Raw genomic sequence first — 19984 nt, 5'->3', positions numbered from 1 at the left:
AGATTAGCAAAGATTTCTTGCAAATTTCCGAATCAATAAAGAAATATTCCAATACATATTAAACGAATTAAAAGAGCACATGGCTCCATCACATAGAAGCACCCACCTATCGCACAGCTGAATCTCGCGACTTTTTTAAGATTTCTGGCCACCGGCAGTTACCAAAAATCTGTTGGTAACGAAAATATTTCGTCGATGGGGCCCTATACTGCAGCCAACGTGATCAGGGAATGCCTAAATATTTTTGAGGACCATTTTCGCCAGAAATGGGTGAATTTTAGGAGAAACATCGATGAGGAAAATGCTGTTAAAGAATATTTCTTTGAGAAATACGGAATACCTGGGGTTATTGGTTGTCTTGATGGAACACACGTTCGTCTTAAGTCGCCAGGAAGTGACAACCACCATTTATACCTGAACCGCCAGGGTTTTTACAGTCTTAATGTAATGGCGGTAGGTTAATGATTTACTATCTTTACAAGTATACATATACACAAACTGAGTTTCCTTACAGATATGCGATCACAACATGGTAATCACATTTGTTGACGCTAGGCATCCAGGGGCGAATCATGATTCATTTGTTTGGAATGTGAGTCACGCAGAACAGGAGCTAAAATCTGATTATAACAATGGAAAAACCAACACATGGCTACTCGGTAAGTTTTAAAACTTAAAAAGGCTATAAAACAATTACTGACAATGAAAATTTTTGTAGGTGATTCTGGTTACCCCTTGCAGCCATACTTGATGACGCCATTCAGAAGCGCAGCCGATGAAATTCAACGAATTTACAACACAAAGCACTCGAAAGCTCGTAATGTAATTGAGAGATGTTTCGGTGTTTTGAAAAACCGATTTCGATGTATAATTGGCTCGAGAGGACTACATTATTCACCGGAAAAAGTTACACAAATTGTAAATGTGTGCTGTGCTATTCATAACGTTTGTATATTTTTCAAACATCAAATTCCATTGGAGAGCCCAGATATGGAGAATCTTGTTAGTTACGAAGAACTTGAAAACAGTAACATTTCGAATACAGCTGTCCTTATTAGAATGAGAATAGCAGAGAGTTTGTTATAAACGCAGTTTCATTATAAAGTATGTGTGTCTAGATTTCAGGTACACCAGCAAATTCATTTATGTCTTAAAATTAATAAAATATTTACATAAATTCAACAAAATATCTTTTCAGTCTTAAATCCTAAATCTACATATACACTAAGTAAATGCAACAAAATATTAATTCACACTTACATCTAAAAAATATTTACACAAAAAAAACACAAAATATCACTTCAATACAGTCACAATAGTGTTATGAAAATTAATTCCGGAAGTACTCCAAAATTTTTAAAAAAATTGCAGATTGGCGTTCGACTGCAGCAGTTAATTTGTTTGTGGCATCCACCTGCAGCATTGATGCCTCTGCCATTTTTTTGCAGCCTCAGCCTGCACTTTAGCGGCTTCTGCTTGGACTTTGGCAGATTCAGCCACTGTCTCTTGGAAGGTGCGCTTCCTATTAGTGGAACGTAACGTGTGCGTTGGTGTAGGGCGGGTTGTCTGAGTAGTGGGAGTCACTACTCCCACTGGTGGTGGTTGGTTGTGCCTTATAGGAGATTGAAGGGTTGTTTGTTGCCTTCGTTGGTCAAGTGTTGGCGATTCAGTCACAAGTAAAGGAGGCATTTCCTCCATCGACGAATGCCTTGATATGTTAGAGGTCGCCATCGAAGGAATGCCGAAAACTCTGCCGCTGCTGTCCTTGAAATAAAAACAAGGCTGTCTATGGCTTGCTCCATTTCGGAAAGCGGAGAGTGACGGAATGGGCCACCACCGGTAGCAGTAAGGCTTCGTGTATTTTCGGCAATCTTTTTTTTTGTCCGGCTTTTCAAGTCAGCCCATATCTTGAAAAAAAAAATTATATAAAATTCAATGTCAGTAAAATGGAAATAGTGTGCAAGCATTTATCTACCACATACAATTTATGCACATATGCTTACTTTCTTCCATTCGACGGCCGTTCGTGTAGGTGGACCATGAGAATTAATTTTCCTCATAATTTCCTCCCACCGCTCCTCTACCCTTCCTCGATCAGATCCAAACACTGCAACATCTCTGGCCAGGTCAGGATTTTTCTCCATTTCTTTTACCAGTACTTCAAATTGAGTGGTTGTAGTTTTTTTCAGCGCTACAAGCATAAATATTAATATATATTTCCTTAAACCAAGTAATATTTTTTATTTTCTTACTTTTCCTGCCAGAACCCTCCATCTTAACGATCACTAATAACCTTTCGTCTGTTTTCAACGATTGTCGTCTCACTTTCGTCTTCTATTCGCCTTAAAAAATTCCAAACTAGACGAAAACTACGTAACGATCAGCTGTTTTCGTGCTGCCAGACGATTTCGACTTACATACTACCAACGCACGAACGAAACGTCTGGCAAACGAAACGAACGTTCGCTTCGAGATACATGATTAGGCTGATAATAATTCAACAACAATAAATTTTTCATAAAAAGCTGTAATATACTAACAGTATTTATTTGTTTGATCGTGCACACTATCTGCACATATATTGAGTGTAAATAACGTGTAAATTTAGTGAAAAGTGCATTATATATTGTTAAATAGTCCCATACAAGTTGGTGAAAATTACAAACTTTAATAACAAATTACTTTAAAACTATAAGGTTCCGCGTTTTCAAACTTTACATAGGCCCCCTTTAGAATCCCCTCAACCCCCTCCCCCTATTTTCCTTAATTCCGTACTCGGGGGGGTTACCATTCTAAAATTCTCCCACGGAAGGACCCAGAACCCCACAAATTGGTGTCAGAAGTGTTGATTTTTACATAAATCAAATTGCAATGGTGCAGTAATAAACTAAAAACGATTTAATTTAAATCCAACCGCAAAAGTGCAGTGAAAAACTAAAAACGTTTTAAGAAAAACTGCAATAAAAAGTTTAAAAGAACCGTACCAAAAAGTCGCGTTAGAAGCACCTAAAAATCATGCGATGAAACCGTTATGAACAGAAGCACTCATATACAAAAAACTGTGAACTTTGTGGTTGTAGTCAAGTCAAACTGTGCACCTAGGCATGTACGAACCACTGTGATTTTTGTCGTTTCAATCAAGCCGTTAAGCTGTACCCCAATGTAAATGTGTACATAGAAACATAGAAACAGTTGTGTGGTCAAAAAAATTGAAGGTGGTAGCGGACATTTGTTGTTGCAAGACGGCCGGCAAGCGAAGAAGCTGACATTTAAAGGTAGCGGCACAGTTGTTGTGTCGCGGGCGAACAAGTTGAAGTAGCCCACCAAGAAATTCGTCGTTGCGCTGGAAGCGAAAAAGCCATATGTACTGGTGTGAACCCGAATTGAGGGGTAGATGCACGATGCAGCGAAACAAAGGTGGCGCCTTCCGCGGACCTCTAATCCTCTCTTTCTCGATTTCACAGCATCCACCCTTTCGCTGACGTCACATATTATTTCTTCGCAGTAGTGATGAATATTAAAGTTTCATATTTTACCTATTTGCCGAAAAGTTATACCTAAAAGTAGATACACGTACCTAAAGAGTAAACATGTATTTTCATGTGCATACATTTTTGATGGTTGGTAGAATACATCTTCCTTCTGTAGGTACTATATCTATATTTTATTTTTATAACTCCGAGTTTTAAAGTGAGGCGAAAAATATTTATCACATTTTTAAAACCCAAAACTTAAAACATCAAAACGGCTAAGCTTTTTATGCCAAACTTTTAATTCAGAAACTGACAACAGAGAAAAGAACGAGTTTAAAAAAAATCGATGACAAATAACCAAGCGAGCAAGAAGCACAAAAAGTGTTCCACCGTCTCATCTTCTTCAAGGCAAGATGGGCAAATGGACTTGTCATTTACGCCTATCACAGTAAGGTGTTTGTGCCACGTGAAGTGACCAGTCAGCAGTCCAGCAAGTTGTCTGAAGTGTCGTCTGCTCAGTGAGTGCAAAAAATTAGATGAACCTTGTGAGATTGAAGGCAACATGAGTTTTGCCCACCTCGATGCCTCTCAGTCATTTCTGAGCGAAGTATTCACCCAGTTTCTGATGGTGGCTTCGATTGCCGAAGGTGGGAGTGCTAAAACTGATTGCGGACCGAGGAATGCCTGGTCTGAGCCAACTCTGGCCAAATGATCAGATGTCTCATAACCAGGAACTCCATAGTGACCTGGCACCCAGAGTAAAACAACCTCGTTATGTTCACCATCATATTTTAGTCGAGACTTGCATTGCCGAACTAGTTTGGAAATACTTAAATAGAGCGCTGGTCAATGCCTTAAGTGCAGCTTGGTTGTCACTGCAGTCACGTAAACTCTTTCCCCTCCACCTATGTTTTACCACGTAGTCCATGGCTTTGAGTATTGCAATTACCTCAGCCTAGAAGACCGAAGCATATTCCCCTACAGAAAAGTGAAGCTTATCTCCATTAACCTCGAAAAAGACCCCCGATCTTGACCCAGAGTCAGTTTTGGAGCCATCAGTGAAGATTTGACAATGTGTGAGTCCGGTCTCAGCGATGGAATCACACCAGCATTCAGTCTCAGGGAACTCAACATTATAGAATCTCTTCAACAAAGGTAATGGTGGCGTACTATCCTGTTGCATTGAAAATACACAAGTGCCTAAATATCTGCCCCCAGCAATTTTCGCCGCGCCCCACTCATTGTCATACCAGCAGCCGGTTCTTTTTAGTCTGCGGGTGGTCTTTAAAGCTTCCCCACGTATGAAAACACAACTGACGGTAAGTGCAGCAGTGCGTCAAGAGCACTATACACCACCCAAAAATATTAAAGTTAAATAAAGAGGCTGTCAAGCAACCATTTTGGTTCTTTACATTGAAACCAGATACATTTTCGTGGACCCCCATTTACAACTCATGGACCCCCAAATTTTTTTCACGTCACCGTGGACCCCCGTCGAGTCTTCCGTGGACCCCTGGGGGTCCACCTGGACCACTTTGAGAATCACTGGGGTAGATGGAGTGTTGCTGTTAGTTGGTGCTGGCCTTTGGGTGTCGAAAAAAACAAGTTGCCGTATATTTAAATTTGTTGGAGAGTTGTGGTAGTTGCGGTTATTCCGAGGTGTTCTTGCTGAATTTTACGTATGCTGTTGTTGCGGAAAATTAGATAACGGACCGGTGGTTCTGATTAAGTCTTTAAACCAGAGGTGGGCAGCTTCAGCATTTTTGTAGTGTGCGTGCAATTGATGTCACTGTGTGCGTGCGAACAAGTCGTGCAGTTGAATGGAGCTTTCGCTGCCTTCTCAAGCAGAGCGTGTATGTATACGCGAATGCAACGCGCTGTCGCCCGCCGGGCCGACGCTGCCCAGCTGTGCTTTAATATTTAATTTTTAAATATTAATATTTAAATGCTGTATGTATCCTTAATATTAGTTTTAAGCATATTCATTAAAATATTAGAACAGTAAAGGAACTTTTGTAATTCGCGGTGGCACGAAATGAATAGGAGTGAATTTTTGGGTTTGACCGTAAGCGAGTTGAGAAGTTGGAGAACAAGGGCTTTCCACAGTGGGTCGAAAAGCGGCCCTGCAAGACAAGGTGCATTCTTTTGCAACCGAGCTACAAAAGAACACTCGCTTAAATGACGAAATACACGCAAAGCAACAACACAAACTCGGCTATTTATCGGAGTTCTGCCAGGTCGGTTAAAACATACGCGACCTGAAGGGTAGTGTTGTTAACTGAAAAAAACTGCTCTACTGTGAATTGTTAATTGGAAAATGGAGAGGGAAAATTTTGTTTCCTAATTTTAGTTTTCTAAATCCCGTTAAACTAATCACATGTTTCTTGCCACCTGCTAACAGGGTTGCTTAAGGAGCTAAAAGGAAATTTTAATATGTATCTGGCTAAGAATGTAGGCGAATTAAAAGAACAGATAACAAATCTGGCAACGTTCGTACTGTGCGGTCGTTTAAAACTCCCTCGAAGGAAATTCTAAAATCATCACTTCTACGAAGTGCTAAGCAGCTGTAATATTTGTTACCTATACGGGAAAAGTCTATTGACCCCAAGTTTCAATAAATTGAAGTAATTTATTCATAAAGTGCGTTAAATAAAAAGTAATATTTTTGTCATTCTTCGTGGATATTTGCCTGCTCTGGTGCATTATTGTAGCTTTTGCGTGAGAGTGTAATATGTACCTCGCATTTGTTTGTCCCTTTTGCCTTCTTTCGCGCTCTATCATACATTTTGTTTACCAAATTTATTATTTTGTCATCGTTAACAACATTTTCATCGAAACAGCTAATCTTGGCTTGCTTATTTGTTGTACTTTTTATCTGTGCTTTTAAGCTTTTAAACTTTCTGACTCAGTGGCTCTAAAACTGTTAAGTTCAGCACGGTTTGTAACCATTGAACTGCACTAAGTGATTATAGTGCCCTTACACTTTCAGTTACTGCTTGTTTGAAAGGCTTTGTACAATAAGCGTACACCTTGAGTTTTTCTTGTGCATACATTGTTACTTTTTAGCGTTGAAATGTACTCATCCTGCTGCTTCGAAAAATGCAACATTAAAAACGAATTGGAGCGTTGCGTTTCATGTTGGCTGTGTGATGACCTAGCTCATGTAACATGTGCTGTCCTCAATGGTAGGGTAGCCGATATCATAACTGATAACAAAGGTATTCGTTGGTCTTGCCCCAAATATAGATCAACCGAAGTTGACTTTTGTAAAATGTTTAGAAGCACTAGAAGTGGCTTCCAGGAGTTGAGTAAGGAGTTTAAACTTCTAAACGAAAAGTTTAAGCTATATGAAGATGCATTTAAAAACTTTAAATGCATTGAATCGTCATCCTCTCCTTCACCCAATCTTAAACAAGCCTCAAAAAAGCGGAAACATGGTTGTTGAAGGGAGAACCAAATACTCTACATATCACACATTGGATTTAATTGTAGATGTAGCAGAGTAACTCTTGTATTGTTGAATTGTATACTTGAATTTTATCGCAATCTATTGTATCTCAATTACTTATTTTACATTCATTGAATTTGTTGTATCAACATAAATTTACCATGTAAATCCTCTTTCTTGGGTGAACACCCAATGTACAGCGTGAACACCACCAATCAATGTTTGAGGTTGTTGGCAACGCGCTCGCGAGCACCTTGCAAGAAGCTGGATTTTGTTAAACCTATATGTATATGTACATATTTTCTTGGCCGAACATTATTATTACTTGGCAAAAATTGTTTCCGTGCGTGTGCAACTCTCTGCGATTTTTGAAGGTGCTCGCAATTTGTAAATTTCGAATTTGAGTGAAGTTTCTTATTATAAATTAAAATAATTCGATTTTGTAAATACGGTGTTTTATTGTAAAAACCATTGGATCGCCGGTAGCGTGTCAAATCGAAGTCGCCGGTTAAACCTCCAGGCGTCTTATCTACGCCATTTGTAACCAGCGTAAAGCCCACCCGCAAACCACGGGCGAGAATCCAACGCTTATCGTCGTAATCCAGATCTCATCATCCGCTTCCAGCCGCACAGTTCGCAGCCGCCACCGCATCACCACTACATCGCCACCCTTGGGAAATCAGCTCCAACCAAATTAGCCCCCGCTGCCGCCAACTGCACCATAAACAGCCCCCTAAGCTGTTCATTGGTCCTTCGAGCCCGGCAGGGTGGCTTACGCCGATCATGATTCAAGCCAAAATTCTCCTTCAGGAGCTCTGGTTAGACGGAACTCAGTGGGATGAGCAGGTTAAACCTCTCCGTTTGATAAAATGGCGAGAATCCAACGCTTATCGTCGTAATCCAGATCTCATCATCCGCTTCCAGCCGCACAGTTCGCAGCCGCCCCCGCATCACCACTACATCGCCACCCTTGGGAAACCTGCTCCAACCAAATTAGCCCCCGCTGCCGCCAACTGCACCATAAACAGCCCCCTAAGCTGTTCATTGGTCCCTCGAGCCCGGCAGGGTGGCTTACGCCGATCATGATTCAAGCCAAAATTCTCCTTCAGGAGCTCTGGTTAGACGGAACTCAGCGGGATGAGCAGGTTAAACCTCTCCGTTTGATAAAATGGATGCAATTTGGAAAAAACCTCCCAGAAATTTCTAGAATCCAAATACCCCGATGGGTCGACTATATCCTTGACAGGCAGGTCGAATTACACGGCTTCTGCGACGCGTCTGAGAAGGCATACTGCGCCAACATTTACGTTCGCACCACAAGCGGCACCAACATCTCTTCTCATCTGTTGGTCTCCAAAGGCAAAGTAGCACCTCTTAGAACCACAAGCTTACCGCGGTTTGAACTGTGTGGCGCTCTCCTCCTCGCCAAATTAGTCGCAGTTGTCCAGTCTCAATGTAGTCTGATTCCGAAATCGTCCTTGCATGACTAGAAAAGCCCCCTTATACTTGGAAAACATTTGTCTCGAATCGCACTGCGCAGATACTCGATCTGATAGGTAACGTCAGTTGGCGACATGTACGCAGTCGCGATAACCCCGCTGACATGGGCACCAGAGGATGCAAACCAGCTGACTTGGCGACGTCGTTGCTATGGTGGAATGGGCCGGAATGGATAACTAGTCCCCCGGAAGCCTGGCCAAAAACAGGACACCGCAACATCAACCCGCCGGAAATACGGCGAGTCGAAGCACTCCATGCAGCCGAAGAAGACCCCGACATCCTCAGTCGATTCTCTTGCTATGCACGCGCTCTAAAAGTTATGGCATTCGCCTTCAAATTTATTAGAAACCTAAAGGATCGAGTAAAAGGCATCCGTCCTATTCCCTCCGATTCCCTAACGCATGATGACCTTCGCAAAGCAAAGCATCGGCTCATAGCCTTAACCCAAGACCGGTATTACTATGCTGAGAAAACAAAACTAGCCAACTCCACCGCAATAAGCAAACGGAGCTCATTACTCATCCTAAACCCGTTCCTTGACAAGCCCAACTTACTCCGCGTTAACGGTCGGCTGGCTCATGCAACATTGAGTTATAATGAGCGACATCCAGTCATCATCCCCGAAAAGTCTCGGTTCGCGGTCTTATACATTCGCTTTACACATGACTTATTTTTACATGCGGAGACGCGTCTCATGCAACAAGTTATAAGGCAGGAGTTTTATATTCCTCGGCTCAAGCCGCTCATCAAAAAATGTATTTTTAAGCCCTTCCACCAGAACGGTGAACTTACGCTCCGCCTTTCACTACCACCGGTGTCGATTTTGCTGGGCCTTTTCAGATAAAGTCCTCTCTGCTAAGATCGAATACCCTTGTGAAAGGCTACGTGGCCGTTTTTTTATGTTTTTCTACAAAAGCTGTTCATCTTGAGCTATGCTCCGACCTGACCTCCGAGGCGTTCCTCGGCGCGTTTGCTCGTTTCATAGGACGTCGTGGATATCCCTCTAGAATGATGAGCGACAACGGCAAGACTTTTCTAGGAGCCAAACGAGCCACCGAACGAGAATTCTCAATTTTTCTCCAACAAGTGTCTCAGGAAGTCATCTCCAAATACTCTCCCCAGGGCATCGATTAGAAGTTCATTCCTCCTAGTGCTCCTCACATGGGCGGTTTATGGGAGTCCGCCGTGAAAAGTTTCAAGATGCATTTCCGAAAAACAGTAGGAACTCATAAGTTCACATTCGAGGAGTTCACCACTCTACTTATAAGGATCGAGGCGGTCTTAAGCTCCCGGCCAATCTCATCTTTATCCCAAGACCCGACGGATTTTACTGCCCTCACTCCCGGACACTTCCTCCGAGGAGCTCCTCTTTTGTCACTCCCCGAAGCGAACCATGAAGACTTATCTCTAATCAATAGATGGCAACGAGTTAAGGTTATCCACCATCCATTTAGTAAACGATGGAAGGAGGATTATCTCAAGGACCTCCTGAAGCGATACCGATGGAAGGAAACCCCCAAAGAACCAAAGGTCGGCGAATGCGTCCTCATTAACGATGACACACTCCCTCCAACGGAGTGGCGTCTAGGACGCAATATAAACACAAACACCGGCCCCGACGGGCACATCCGTCGACGTACGGACTCAAACCGGAACTCTAACCAGACCGATCGTCAAATTATGCTTTTTGCCCCAAACCGACGTCCATCCACCGCCAAGTGAAACAAACTAAATCTGTAGCTACAATATTTCACCACTTCTCGCCATAGCTTAAAACCACTGTTCTCTACACCGCCTTGCAGCAAAGCATCTCCTCTCGAAACACTGTAGTTATGCCAATTATATATGCACCTTTATGCACTTACTCCCACTGTTTTCAAATATTATTGCGACGGCAATTGACTAAAGTCATCCCCCAAATGCCTCATTACAGGTCGAAATGAGTCAAGCACCACAGCCTGCACACCTCGATCCAAAGTCGTAATCGCACCACAGCCGGCACCGCGGTCGAGAGTGGTAATCGCCCCCAATACGGAAGACATCGAATCCAGACGTTCGGAGGACTTCCGAAAATGCCGAGTATGCGGACGTCGTCATGCACTACGCAGGTGCCCGCTGTTCCAGGACATGCAACCACATCAGCGGTATCTTTTGGCTCGTGCTCACAAATATTGCACGAACTGCCTCGCACTATCGTATCCAACCAGCGAATGCAGCTCCACCAGCACGTGCAGATTCTGCGACCACCAGCACCATTCTCTTCTACACCGCAAGCCCTTGCAACCAGCTAGTGTCCGCCCAGGCCAAAGAAACAGTGCAGATGCAATCCCCCCTGCCCCGGCCCGAAATTCAAGCCGAAACAGACACGGCAAGCCGCGTCAAACAGCTGCACGCCCAGGTCAGCGCTATCAGCCACTAAAACTAGGAAAGCGCACGATTCACCGCACGGCACAAGGACTACGCACCGCCAAATATAGGGGCAGGGCCACAAAGTTGCTCGTGCACGAAGCTCTCAGGGCGCTCAATGAGCTGCAAGAAGCACTAGCCGATCAAGACGTCTAGGGCGGGCAGTATGTTGAAGGGAGAACCAAATCCTCTACATATCACACATTGGATTTAATTGTAGATGTAGCAGAGTAACTATTGTATTGTTGAATTGTATACTTAAATTTTATCGCAATCTATTGTATCTCAATTACTTGTTTTACATTCATTGAATTTGTTGTATCAACATAAATTTACCATGTAAATCCTCTTTCTTGAACACCCAATGTACAGCGTGAACACCACCAATCAATGTTTGAGGGTGTTGGCAACGCGCTCGCGAGCACCTTGCAAGAAGCTGGATTTTGTGAAACCTATATGTATATGTACATATTTTCTTGGCCGAACATTATTATTACTTGGCAAAAATTGTTTCCGTGCGTGTGCAACTCGCTGATCGTCGTAATCCAGATCTCATCATCCGCTTCCAGCCGCACAGTTCGCAGCCGCCACCGCATCACCACTCCATCGTCGCCCTTGGGAAATCTGCTCCAACCAAATTAGCCCCCGCTTCCGCCAACTGCACCATAAACAGCCCCCTAAGCTGTTCAGTGGTGGAGTAGCATAGTTCCTAATCTTATTGCTTTAGACATTGGGACTTGCCAAATAATTCTTTACCCACTCCCGGCTTAAATAAGGAATTTATAAATTTTAAATCTGTGTTTGTTTCGTGATTTTCAAGTGAGACTTCGGTAAAAGATGTTAAGTCCTATATAACTTCAAAGCTTCAACCTCGACATATAGTTATAAGCAGTGTTGGGCATAATTCAATTAATTTTTTAATCATCTCGTTAATTTATTGAAAAAATAATTGCAATTAAAATTTTAATTGCACATTACCAGGGACCGTAACGGTTATGCTTTTTTTTAAAAAAAAGTAAAAAAAATAGTTATTTTTTCACCTATATGTTTTCAGTCAAAATAAAAGTTACAAATTTACTTTAATTTTTTCGGTCAAAAATAAAAGTTAAGATATGACTATTATTTTTTCGGTCAAAAACAAAAGTTAACACTTGACCTTTATTTTTTCGGTCAAATGTAAAAGTTAAAATACGACTTTTATTTTTTCGGTCAAAACTAAAAGTTAAAATTTTACTTTTGTTTTTTTTTTCAGTCAAATATAAATGTCAAAACTTGACTTTTATTTTTTCCGAAGATTACGTTCGAAAAGCATTTATGGACATAGGCACCTATAAGGAGAAGCGCATTGATTTTGATCGGACCTTATGGATTACTGGGAGAGTACAACATTTATATATCCCCGACTAATAGATCTGGAATGTATTATACATCAAGTGCCAGCCACACAAGTTAGCGTAAGACGCGCGTTCTCAGCAGTAAGCTTATTCTTAGCGAATTGCGTTACAATTTGTCGGAGCAGAACTTGGCATCTACATATGTACATTAATTGTTAATAAATCCAGTAAAAAGATGAATAACGTAAAGCTTGAATTAAAGAAACTCAATATATTTACAGTAGATAGAAAACTGCAATTGAAAGGATGTGCATTTTTTATTAAACCATATTGTATTGTGAATATGTAAACTGCTATTTAGACCGAAAAAATGACTCATATTAGACATTAATAGTTGACCGAAAAAATAAAAGTCAAATTTTAACTTTAATATTTGACCGAAAAAAAAAATTCAATTTTTAACATTTATTTTTGACCGAAAAAATAATAGTCATATCTTACATTTTATTTTTGACGGAAAAATTTTAATTAATTTAATAAATTTTAAAATTTAAATTTTAGAATTTTAAATCTTAGTATAAGAAAGAGCAAGTTCGAAGTAGCTTGGACTTACCGTTGATTTTTGGCAATTTTTTGTTCGCGCATTTTCTTCCATACAAAGCATGTTCGACAAATTACTTGCATGGAGCAAATGAGCAACACCTTCCACAAAAAAAAAAAAATACCAAAAATTAACGGCAAGTCCTAGCTACTTAAAATTTGTTTCTAAGAAATCTAATAAAAAGCTCAAAATTTTGATGAAACTTTGTCGAATTTTGATAATTTTTGTAAAAGGTTTGATTTACATGGTTTTTGTTATAAAACGAGCTACACTTCCATAAAAAAATAATAAACATTAAATAATCGAAAGGGAAATAGAGTGTCTCTTTCATACTTATATTTTCGCCACTGTATCTACAGCTTATATTTTTCATATCACTGATTTTTTTTTTGGGAACTAGTATCATTTTTTATATTTTCAATAAATTCAAGTTAGAATCGTTTCATTAAAAAAACTTAATAAATAATTATAAAAACATTAAAAAAAATATAAGGATGATGACTGCAATATAGCGAGAGTACCAGTTTGACAGAATAAAACATAACCAAAGACAGTAGGAAACAAGGATCCTCGCTATGTTTGTGGCTCCCCTATATTCTATACTAGCTTTTTACCCGCGGGTTTCACCCCACGTCTTTATACAAATATGAAAAATAATTTATGTAAAGATGTTATATTATATTTCTGCTCTAATTTTACTATAGGAGAATACGGAAGGACAGTTGTATAGCTTGGCTGTTATGCAATGAAATGTAATAATAACTTATAGGCACAGCAGGTGTTTTAATTTACATTAAAATACCTCCAATAAATTATATATGTATGTACAGTGACGAGCAAAACTGTTACATGGTGTAACACTTTTTATTTCAGTCACCGCTATATTTCCAAGTTCTAACGACTTTCATCCTTTTGTTCTATATTATTGTTGGTATTATTGTCCCTACTCCCTCTCTCATAACGATTTGCGGTCAATACAACAACAATAAAAAACCAGCAGACAAAAATGTAAATTAGGGCAAATGTTACAGTTTTGCACTCACTCTGAGTTTTGCCTTTTACAGTTATCTCTTACTTAGTTAGAAGTGAGATGACTTTTTTCTGTATTGCAATTTATTGAAGAAGTGATCACCAGTAAATAATATAGTTAATAAGGAACCATAAATGTAAATAATAGATTTACTGCGGAAAGGCGGGACCGCACGAAAAGTGGAAAAAATTTGTGGAATTTGCTACTTGAAAATGTTAAGACTGAGAAAAAATATAGCTTAAAGTGTTCCCAAGGACAAAGGAAGTCTGTCAAAAAATATTACGGTCCGATATCTTGTGAACATGTGCGAGTGTGGCAGCATTTTGCTGCATCGCACGAAAACCGGACCGTTGCCTATTGGGATATGTTAGGCCGTTCAGAGTGCAATAAAAAAAATATTCTTAAGTTTCAATTGAAGGTTATTTGGTATGACAAGACTAAATTAATCGCGTTCAATCACATGGCCGGGCATGGTATTGGATCAAAGACCCAAATTAAGCCCATGCGCATCATGTAAGGCAAACTGTGAATCACAGTGGTCGGTCAATAATAGTTTGGGGTTGTATTTAAAAAATTTTGTTGGTCCGTTAGTGCGCATTATGCGTAAGGAACAGTATCTGTTCATATTTCAACAAAATTTGCAAGATGTAGTCGAAAAAATTAGAGTTTCTGCTGAAAAATCACTCAAACCACACTGCACATGTTCGCAAAGCCTGTATACAAAAGCAAAAATTTGCTGATTTGAAATGACCTCGAAATCAACTAAAAGCACAGCTTAAGTATCAAAGTCCGTAAAATCAAGTACAGGAGCTGTGAAAGCAAACTAAGGATATATGGGAGGATAAACCTCCAGAATTTTTACCGAGATACAAATAAGGTATGCCAAATCGCATCCAGGAAATAAAACAAGCAAAAGGGTACTGAACATTGTGTTAATAGTTATTTTTTTCGTGAAAATTGTTAAAAAGTGCTTTAAAATATATGAGTGGAAAACTGTAACATTTGCATTAATTTACATTTTTGTCTGCTGGTTTTATTATTGTTGTTGGATTGACTTCAAATCGTTATGAGAGAGGGAGTAGGGATGTACCAACAATAATATACAACAAAAGGATGAAAGTCGTTAGAACTTGGAAATATAGCGGTGACTGAAATAAAAACTGTTACACCATGTAACAGTTTTGCTCGTCACTGTACATACATATATAATTTATTGGAGGTATTTTAATGTAAATTAAAACACCTGCTGTGCCTAAAAGTTATTATTACATTTCATTGCATAACAGCCAAGCTATACAACTGTCCTTTCGTATTCTCCTATAGTAAAATTAGAGCAGAAATATAATATAACATCTTTACATAAATCATTTTTCATATTCGTATAAAGACGTGGGGTGAAACCCGCGGGTAAAAGTTAGTATAGAATATAGGGGAGCCACAAACATAGCCAGGATCCTTATTTTATGAGAGAGGAAGTACAGGTTTACCAATAAGAATATACAACAAAAGTATTAAAGTCGTTAGAACTTGGAAAGATAGCGATGGCTGAAGTAAAAAGTGTTACACCATGTTACAGTTTTGCCCGTCACTGTAGGTAATAGTATAAATACCAATGTTGTAATATTACAATTTTAACTATCTAATTTCTTTGGAATAATAACTCTAATATTATTTCACAACATGTTTTTAGTACTTCATATTATCATAGATTTTATTTTCGGTAAAGTTTTGGGTTTTGCTTTAAGGGATTCTTGTTTATTGTCATTGCAAAAGCTAAGCGGGCTGGAAAGTGAGTCCTGTAAATTCGAAAGGCATATGAGAAAGAATTAAAGGGGAGATGTAAATTGTGGTTCCGAAATTATGGCTGATACAAAATTCAACGCCTGTTATATGTGCTACGCCCCCTTTTACAAACTCATTTATATAAACATACCTTACTATAAGCACATATGTACCATAGATATGTCTGCATACCAAATTTCAATTTAATGTGACTTTTCAGAACTTATGGCTGATTAAAAAATCCACGCCCATGAGATGATCCACTCCCCCTTTTACAGACTCATTTATATCTATACACCTTAGTATAAGCACCTACCATAGATATGACTGCATATCAAATTTCACGTTTATGTGACTTATCGTTCCGAAGTTATGGCTGATTAAAAATTCCACGCCTACGAGATGTGCAACGCCCCCTTTTACAAACTCATTTATGTACACCTTACTATAAGCACCTATGTATGTACCATAGACATGTCTGCAAACCAAATTTCACGCTTATGTGACTTATGGCTCCGAAGTTATAGCTGATAAAAAATTCCACGCCTTTGGGATGTGCCACGTCCCCCTTTTACAGACTCATTTATATATATACCTTACTAAAATCACCTACCATAGATACATATGTCTGCAAACCAAATTTCAAGTTCATGTGACTTACAGTTCCGAAGTTAGAGCTGCCATGCTCCTTTTCCAATTCCGCCCATTTTTTCGCATGAGTATGGAATTAGTTTCATTTATCTCGACACCAAGTTTCAGTACTCTACCACAAATATTTTAAGAGATATACAACATGAAAGTTTTAGTTAGTATGGGAGGTGCCACGCCCCCTTTTCCAGTACTGCCGATTTTCTCTATGCCTATAACCTTCCCCGGGTAAAAACAAATAAGTGTGCAAAGTTTCGTGCGAATCCGTGTCTCGGTTCAAAAGTTATACGGTAATAAACAAGCAAACATTCACATTTATATATATAGATGTTGTCATTGTCCGTGCTTCTGCGCCATATACCAGCACGGGCATGATGAGTGACTTATAGAGTGTGGTTTTCGTACGTCGAGAGGACTTTACTCCTGAATTGCCTACCCAGTCCAAAGTAGCACTTTTTGGCTAGAGTGATTCTGCGTTGGATTTCCATGCTGACATCATTATGGGTGTTAATGCTGGATCCCAAGTAAAAGAAATTCTCCACTTTCTCGAAATTATAACTGTCAACAGTGACGTGGGTGCCAAGGCTCGAATGTGCTGACCGTTTGTTTGATGACAGGAGATACTTCGTCTTGTCCTCGTTTACCACCAGACCCACTGGCTTTGCTTCCTTATCCAACTTTGAAAAGGAAGAACAGACTTTTTGTTACCGATGATGTCGATGTAATCAGCATAAGCCAGCAATTGCACGCTCTTGTAGTAAATTGTTCCTGAGTGGTTCAGTTCTGCAAACTCTTATTATCGTCTCCAACTTCAGATTAAAGAAGTCACATGAATAGGAGTCGCCCTGTCTGAAACCCCGTTTGGTGACGAAGGCTCGGAGAGGTCTTTCCCAATTCTGACGGAGCTGGTGGTATTGCTTAACGTCATTTTACACAGCCGTATCAGTTTAGCGGGGATGCTAAATTCAGACATAGCGGCGTATAGGCAACTCCTTTTAGGGCTGTCGTTCTGGGCACACAACCACCTGACGTGGACGAGACAGAGCTTCGTCTGCCTTAGGGGAGACTCGGACAACAATAGCCCAACTTCGCTCTGGCTACTGCAGCAGGTTGAACTCGTAACTGAGCAGACTAGATGCGGATGTGCCCACTGAGTGTCCGGCATGCGGAGAGACACCTCACGACTCGAAACATCTTTTCGCAAGCCCACAAAACCCCACTCAACTGACGCCACTGACCCTATGGACAGACCCTGTAGAAGCTGCACGCTTCTTGGTCTCCCTGAGTTCTGGGCGAAGTTTTTGTAGCCGCTACAACAACAACAACGTCCTAATGAATCAATATTTATTTTTCTAGAATTTAATATTATTTTCAAACTATTTACGAATCTGAATGTTTTGTTAATGGATTCCAATAATTTGGACGTGCTTTCCCTTTATTTGTTTTAAGAAATCAAAGGTTTAGCTATAAGCACTGCAATCTTTCAAACAAGGCAGTACGTGGATTCCATTTAATTTTGTGCCGTTGTGTCAAAAAGTTCAAATTGCTCCTAATCGTTAAAAAACACGAGATTTTAATACAGTATTAGAGTTGCCACTTTGTGAGTAATTCCTCAAAACGTGAGGAGGATGTTTCTCTAGATATATTTGCAGATAACAAAAGCAACCATGTTTAACACAAGATAATTGTTAAATAGCTCTGCAAATTTTTTAACAAAAAGCTTTCCGAAGTTTTATAAAGAGCAAAATACACTACACAAGCGGCTTGTGAAACATTCTTCACACCTACTTTTCCGATTTCCCTCAAACGGCTTGTCAAACCTTCAAACACCCCCATACACAACAAAAATAGCTTTAAGGAAAAGGATATTTCGCTTGGTTTGTCAAACCCCTTGTGTGGTGTTTTTCGCTCTTAAGCACATCTGCATTTGCTGCTAAATATTCAAAATGTTATCGATAATTTTTTTCAATCCATCGTTTTATTTTCAACTTATGTATTTTGAACTTGCAAAATCTCGGTAACGAATGGAGAGAACACGCATTGTTCGATCATAAGGATATTCATATTGATTCTTCATTAGATCCAGAAAATTATAGGAAAAAAGTTTTTGAATTAAAAGATTCTTCAGGTTCATAAAAGTTTCACAATAAAAAAATTATATCTCTCTTTTCTATCTTTTCTAATGCTACAGTAGAACGTATATTTAGTAGTTTAAAAGTGTGTAGGACTGACTTGAGGACCAGATTGAGCACTGATATAGTTGCAGCAATATTATAAACAAACCAAGGCATAAAAAACAACGGTGATACTTTGTTTGAACCACAAGAACAAATGTACCAATTGAATTGGAGAATGTAATTAATTTTTATACTAAGTACCTGTAAATAATATGCAGTACACAATACTCATATCTGTAAAAAGAAAATTTTTAGTAATTTGTTCGGATTTTGAGGATTTTTCATTTGTTTTTGAGGGAATTTTTTTTTGTGGTAACACTGTACAGTAGCATACTTTTTAATTTAATTCGAGTTTGTATTTAAATACTGCCAAAGGTTGAAATGGAAACTTTTTTGTCGTTGGGTGTATGTAATAGCTAAAATATTATTGTTAGAAAATACGCAAAAAGCAGAACACACAATCGATCACAAGAGGTCCCTGAAGTAATCACTACAACATTCACCGACTGGTTTCGCACACATGCCATAATTTAGTGCTTATCTAGTGCCAATTTATGCCGCTAAAAAAAATTTAGTGCTCTGTAAATTTTGGTTAAAACATGTGGTAGCCATCTCTTCAGCTGAAGTAAGCACTACACTATCAATATCTCTGGAACCTAAAAGCGCATATACTTCTACCTTACGGCATAATTTAGTGCTTGTCTAGTTCCAATTTATGCCGCAAACAAATTTTTTTTCTCCTCAAATTTTGGCAAAAACATGTGGTAGCCATCTCTTCAGCTGAAGTAAGCACTACACTATCAATATCTCTGGAACCAAAAAGCGCATATACTTCTACCTTACGACATAATTTAGCGCTTATCTAGTGCCGACGATTCAACAAAAATTGTCTCTAAAAAGGCAAAAGTTTGGGTAGAACTGGCGAATGATGTTAATAATGTCGTACGGCCGCAAACAATATATAACCTCATGTCAAGACCTGTTTCTTGCAGTCAGTTGCCTGAAAGTTATCACTGTAAAAATATTGTGTCCAAACATAATGATTTTAATAGTTCTTCAGATTCTTCAACTAATTGTGAAAAGTCCAATGTGGGATCAGTCGAAAATTTCACATTTTTTGATACTAAACGATCTTTTGAGGAGACACTTGAAGAAAAAGTGTTATTGCTAAATAAAACTAGCACTGGCAAAAGGTATCCCAGGACTTATACTGTTTTCAAATCAGGTTTTTGGCAATCATGGCTCACTGAAAATCTTGTAAAGAAAAAAATATAAATTGCGGATTTCGTTTCAGTGACGAAAAGGTTACAGAGTTAAAATTCGCGCATCCATGAAAGGTAACAATAATTTTATTTTGATTATACTTTTTATTGCAATACATATGTATTACAATTATTAATTTATTGTATTAATTACAAAATATTTTTTATGTATTTTATTTATTTATTTATTTAATTCTTACAGCTTAATTAAGCCTAGCTTAAAGTTATACATATGTATACATTAGAGTGGTTCAAAAATTTTTTTTAGGAAATTCTATTACGCTACCTCAAATTATTGTTATTTGTGATAAAAAAAGCGAAAC

The 19984-nt window shown here is 39.1% G+C and overlaps 1 protein-coding gene across 1 annotated transcript; it reads left to right on the top strand.

Annotated features, from left to right (window-relative positions):
• The first annotated feature begins 361 nt into the window (after window positions 1-361).
• Window positions 362-1109, top strand: LOC118734290 (putative nuclease HARBI1). Its single transcript, XM_036464003.1, has 3 exons — window positions 362-453; window positions 515-659; window positions 719-1109. The coding sequence occupies exons 1-3, from the start codon at window positions 448-450 to the stop codon at window positions 1084-1086; spliced, it is 519 nt and encodes a 172-aa protein (XP_036319896.1). The 5' UTR covers window positions 362-447; the 3' UTR covers window positions 1087-1109.
• The last annotated feature ends 18875 nt before the right edge of the window (window positions 1110-19984 follow it).

Source organism: Rhagoletis pomonella, unplaced genomic scaffold, assembly GCF_013731165.1.
Source record: "Rhagoletis pomonella isolate Grant_MI unplaced genomic scaffold, Rhpom_1.0 Rhpom_scaffold_00002, whole genome shotgun sequence".
In the NCBI taxonomy this organism is placed as follows: Eukaryota; Metazoa; Arthropoda; class Insecta; order Diptera; family Tephritidae; genus Rhagoletis; species Rhagoletis pomonella.
This window is presented reverse-complemented; position numbering and strand designations above follow the sequence as displayed.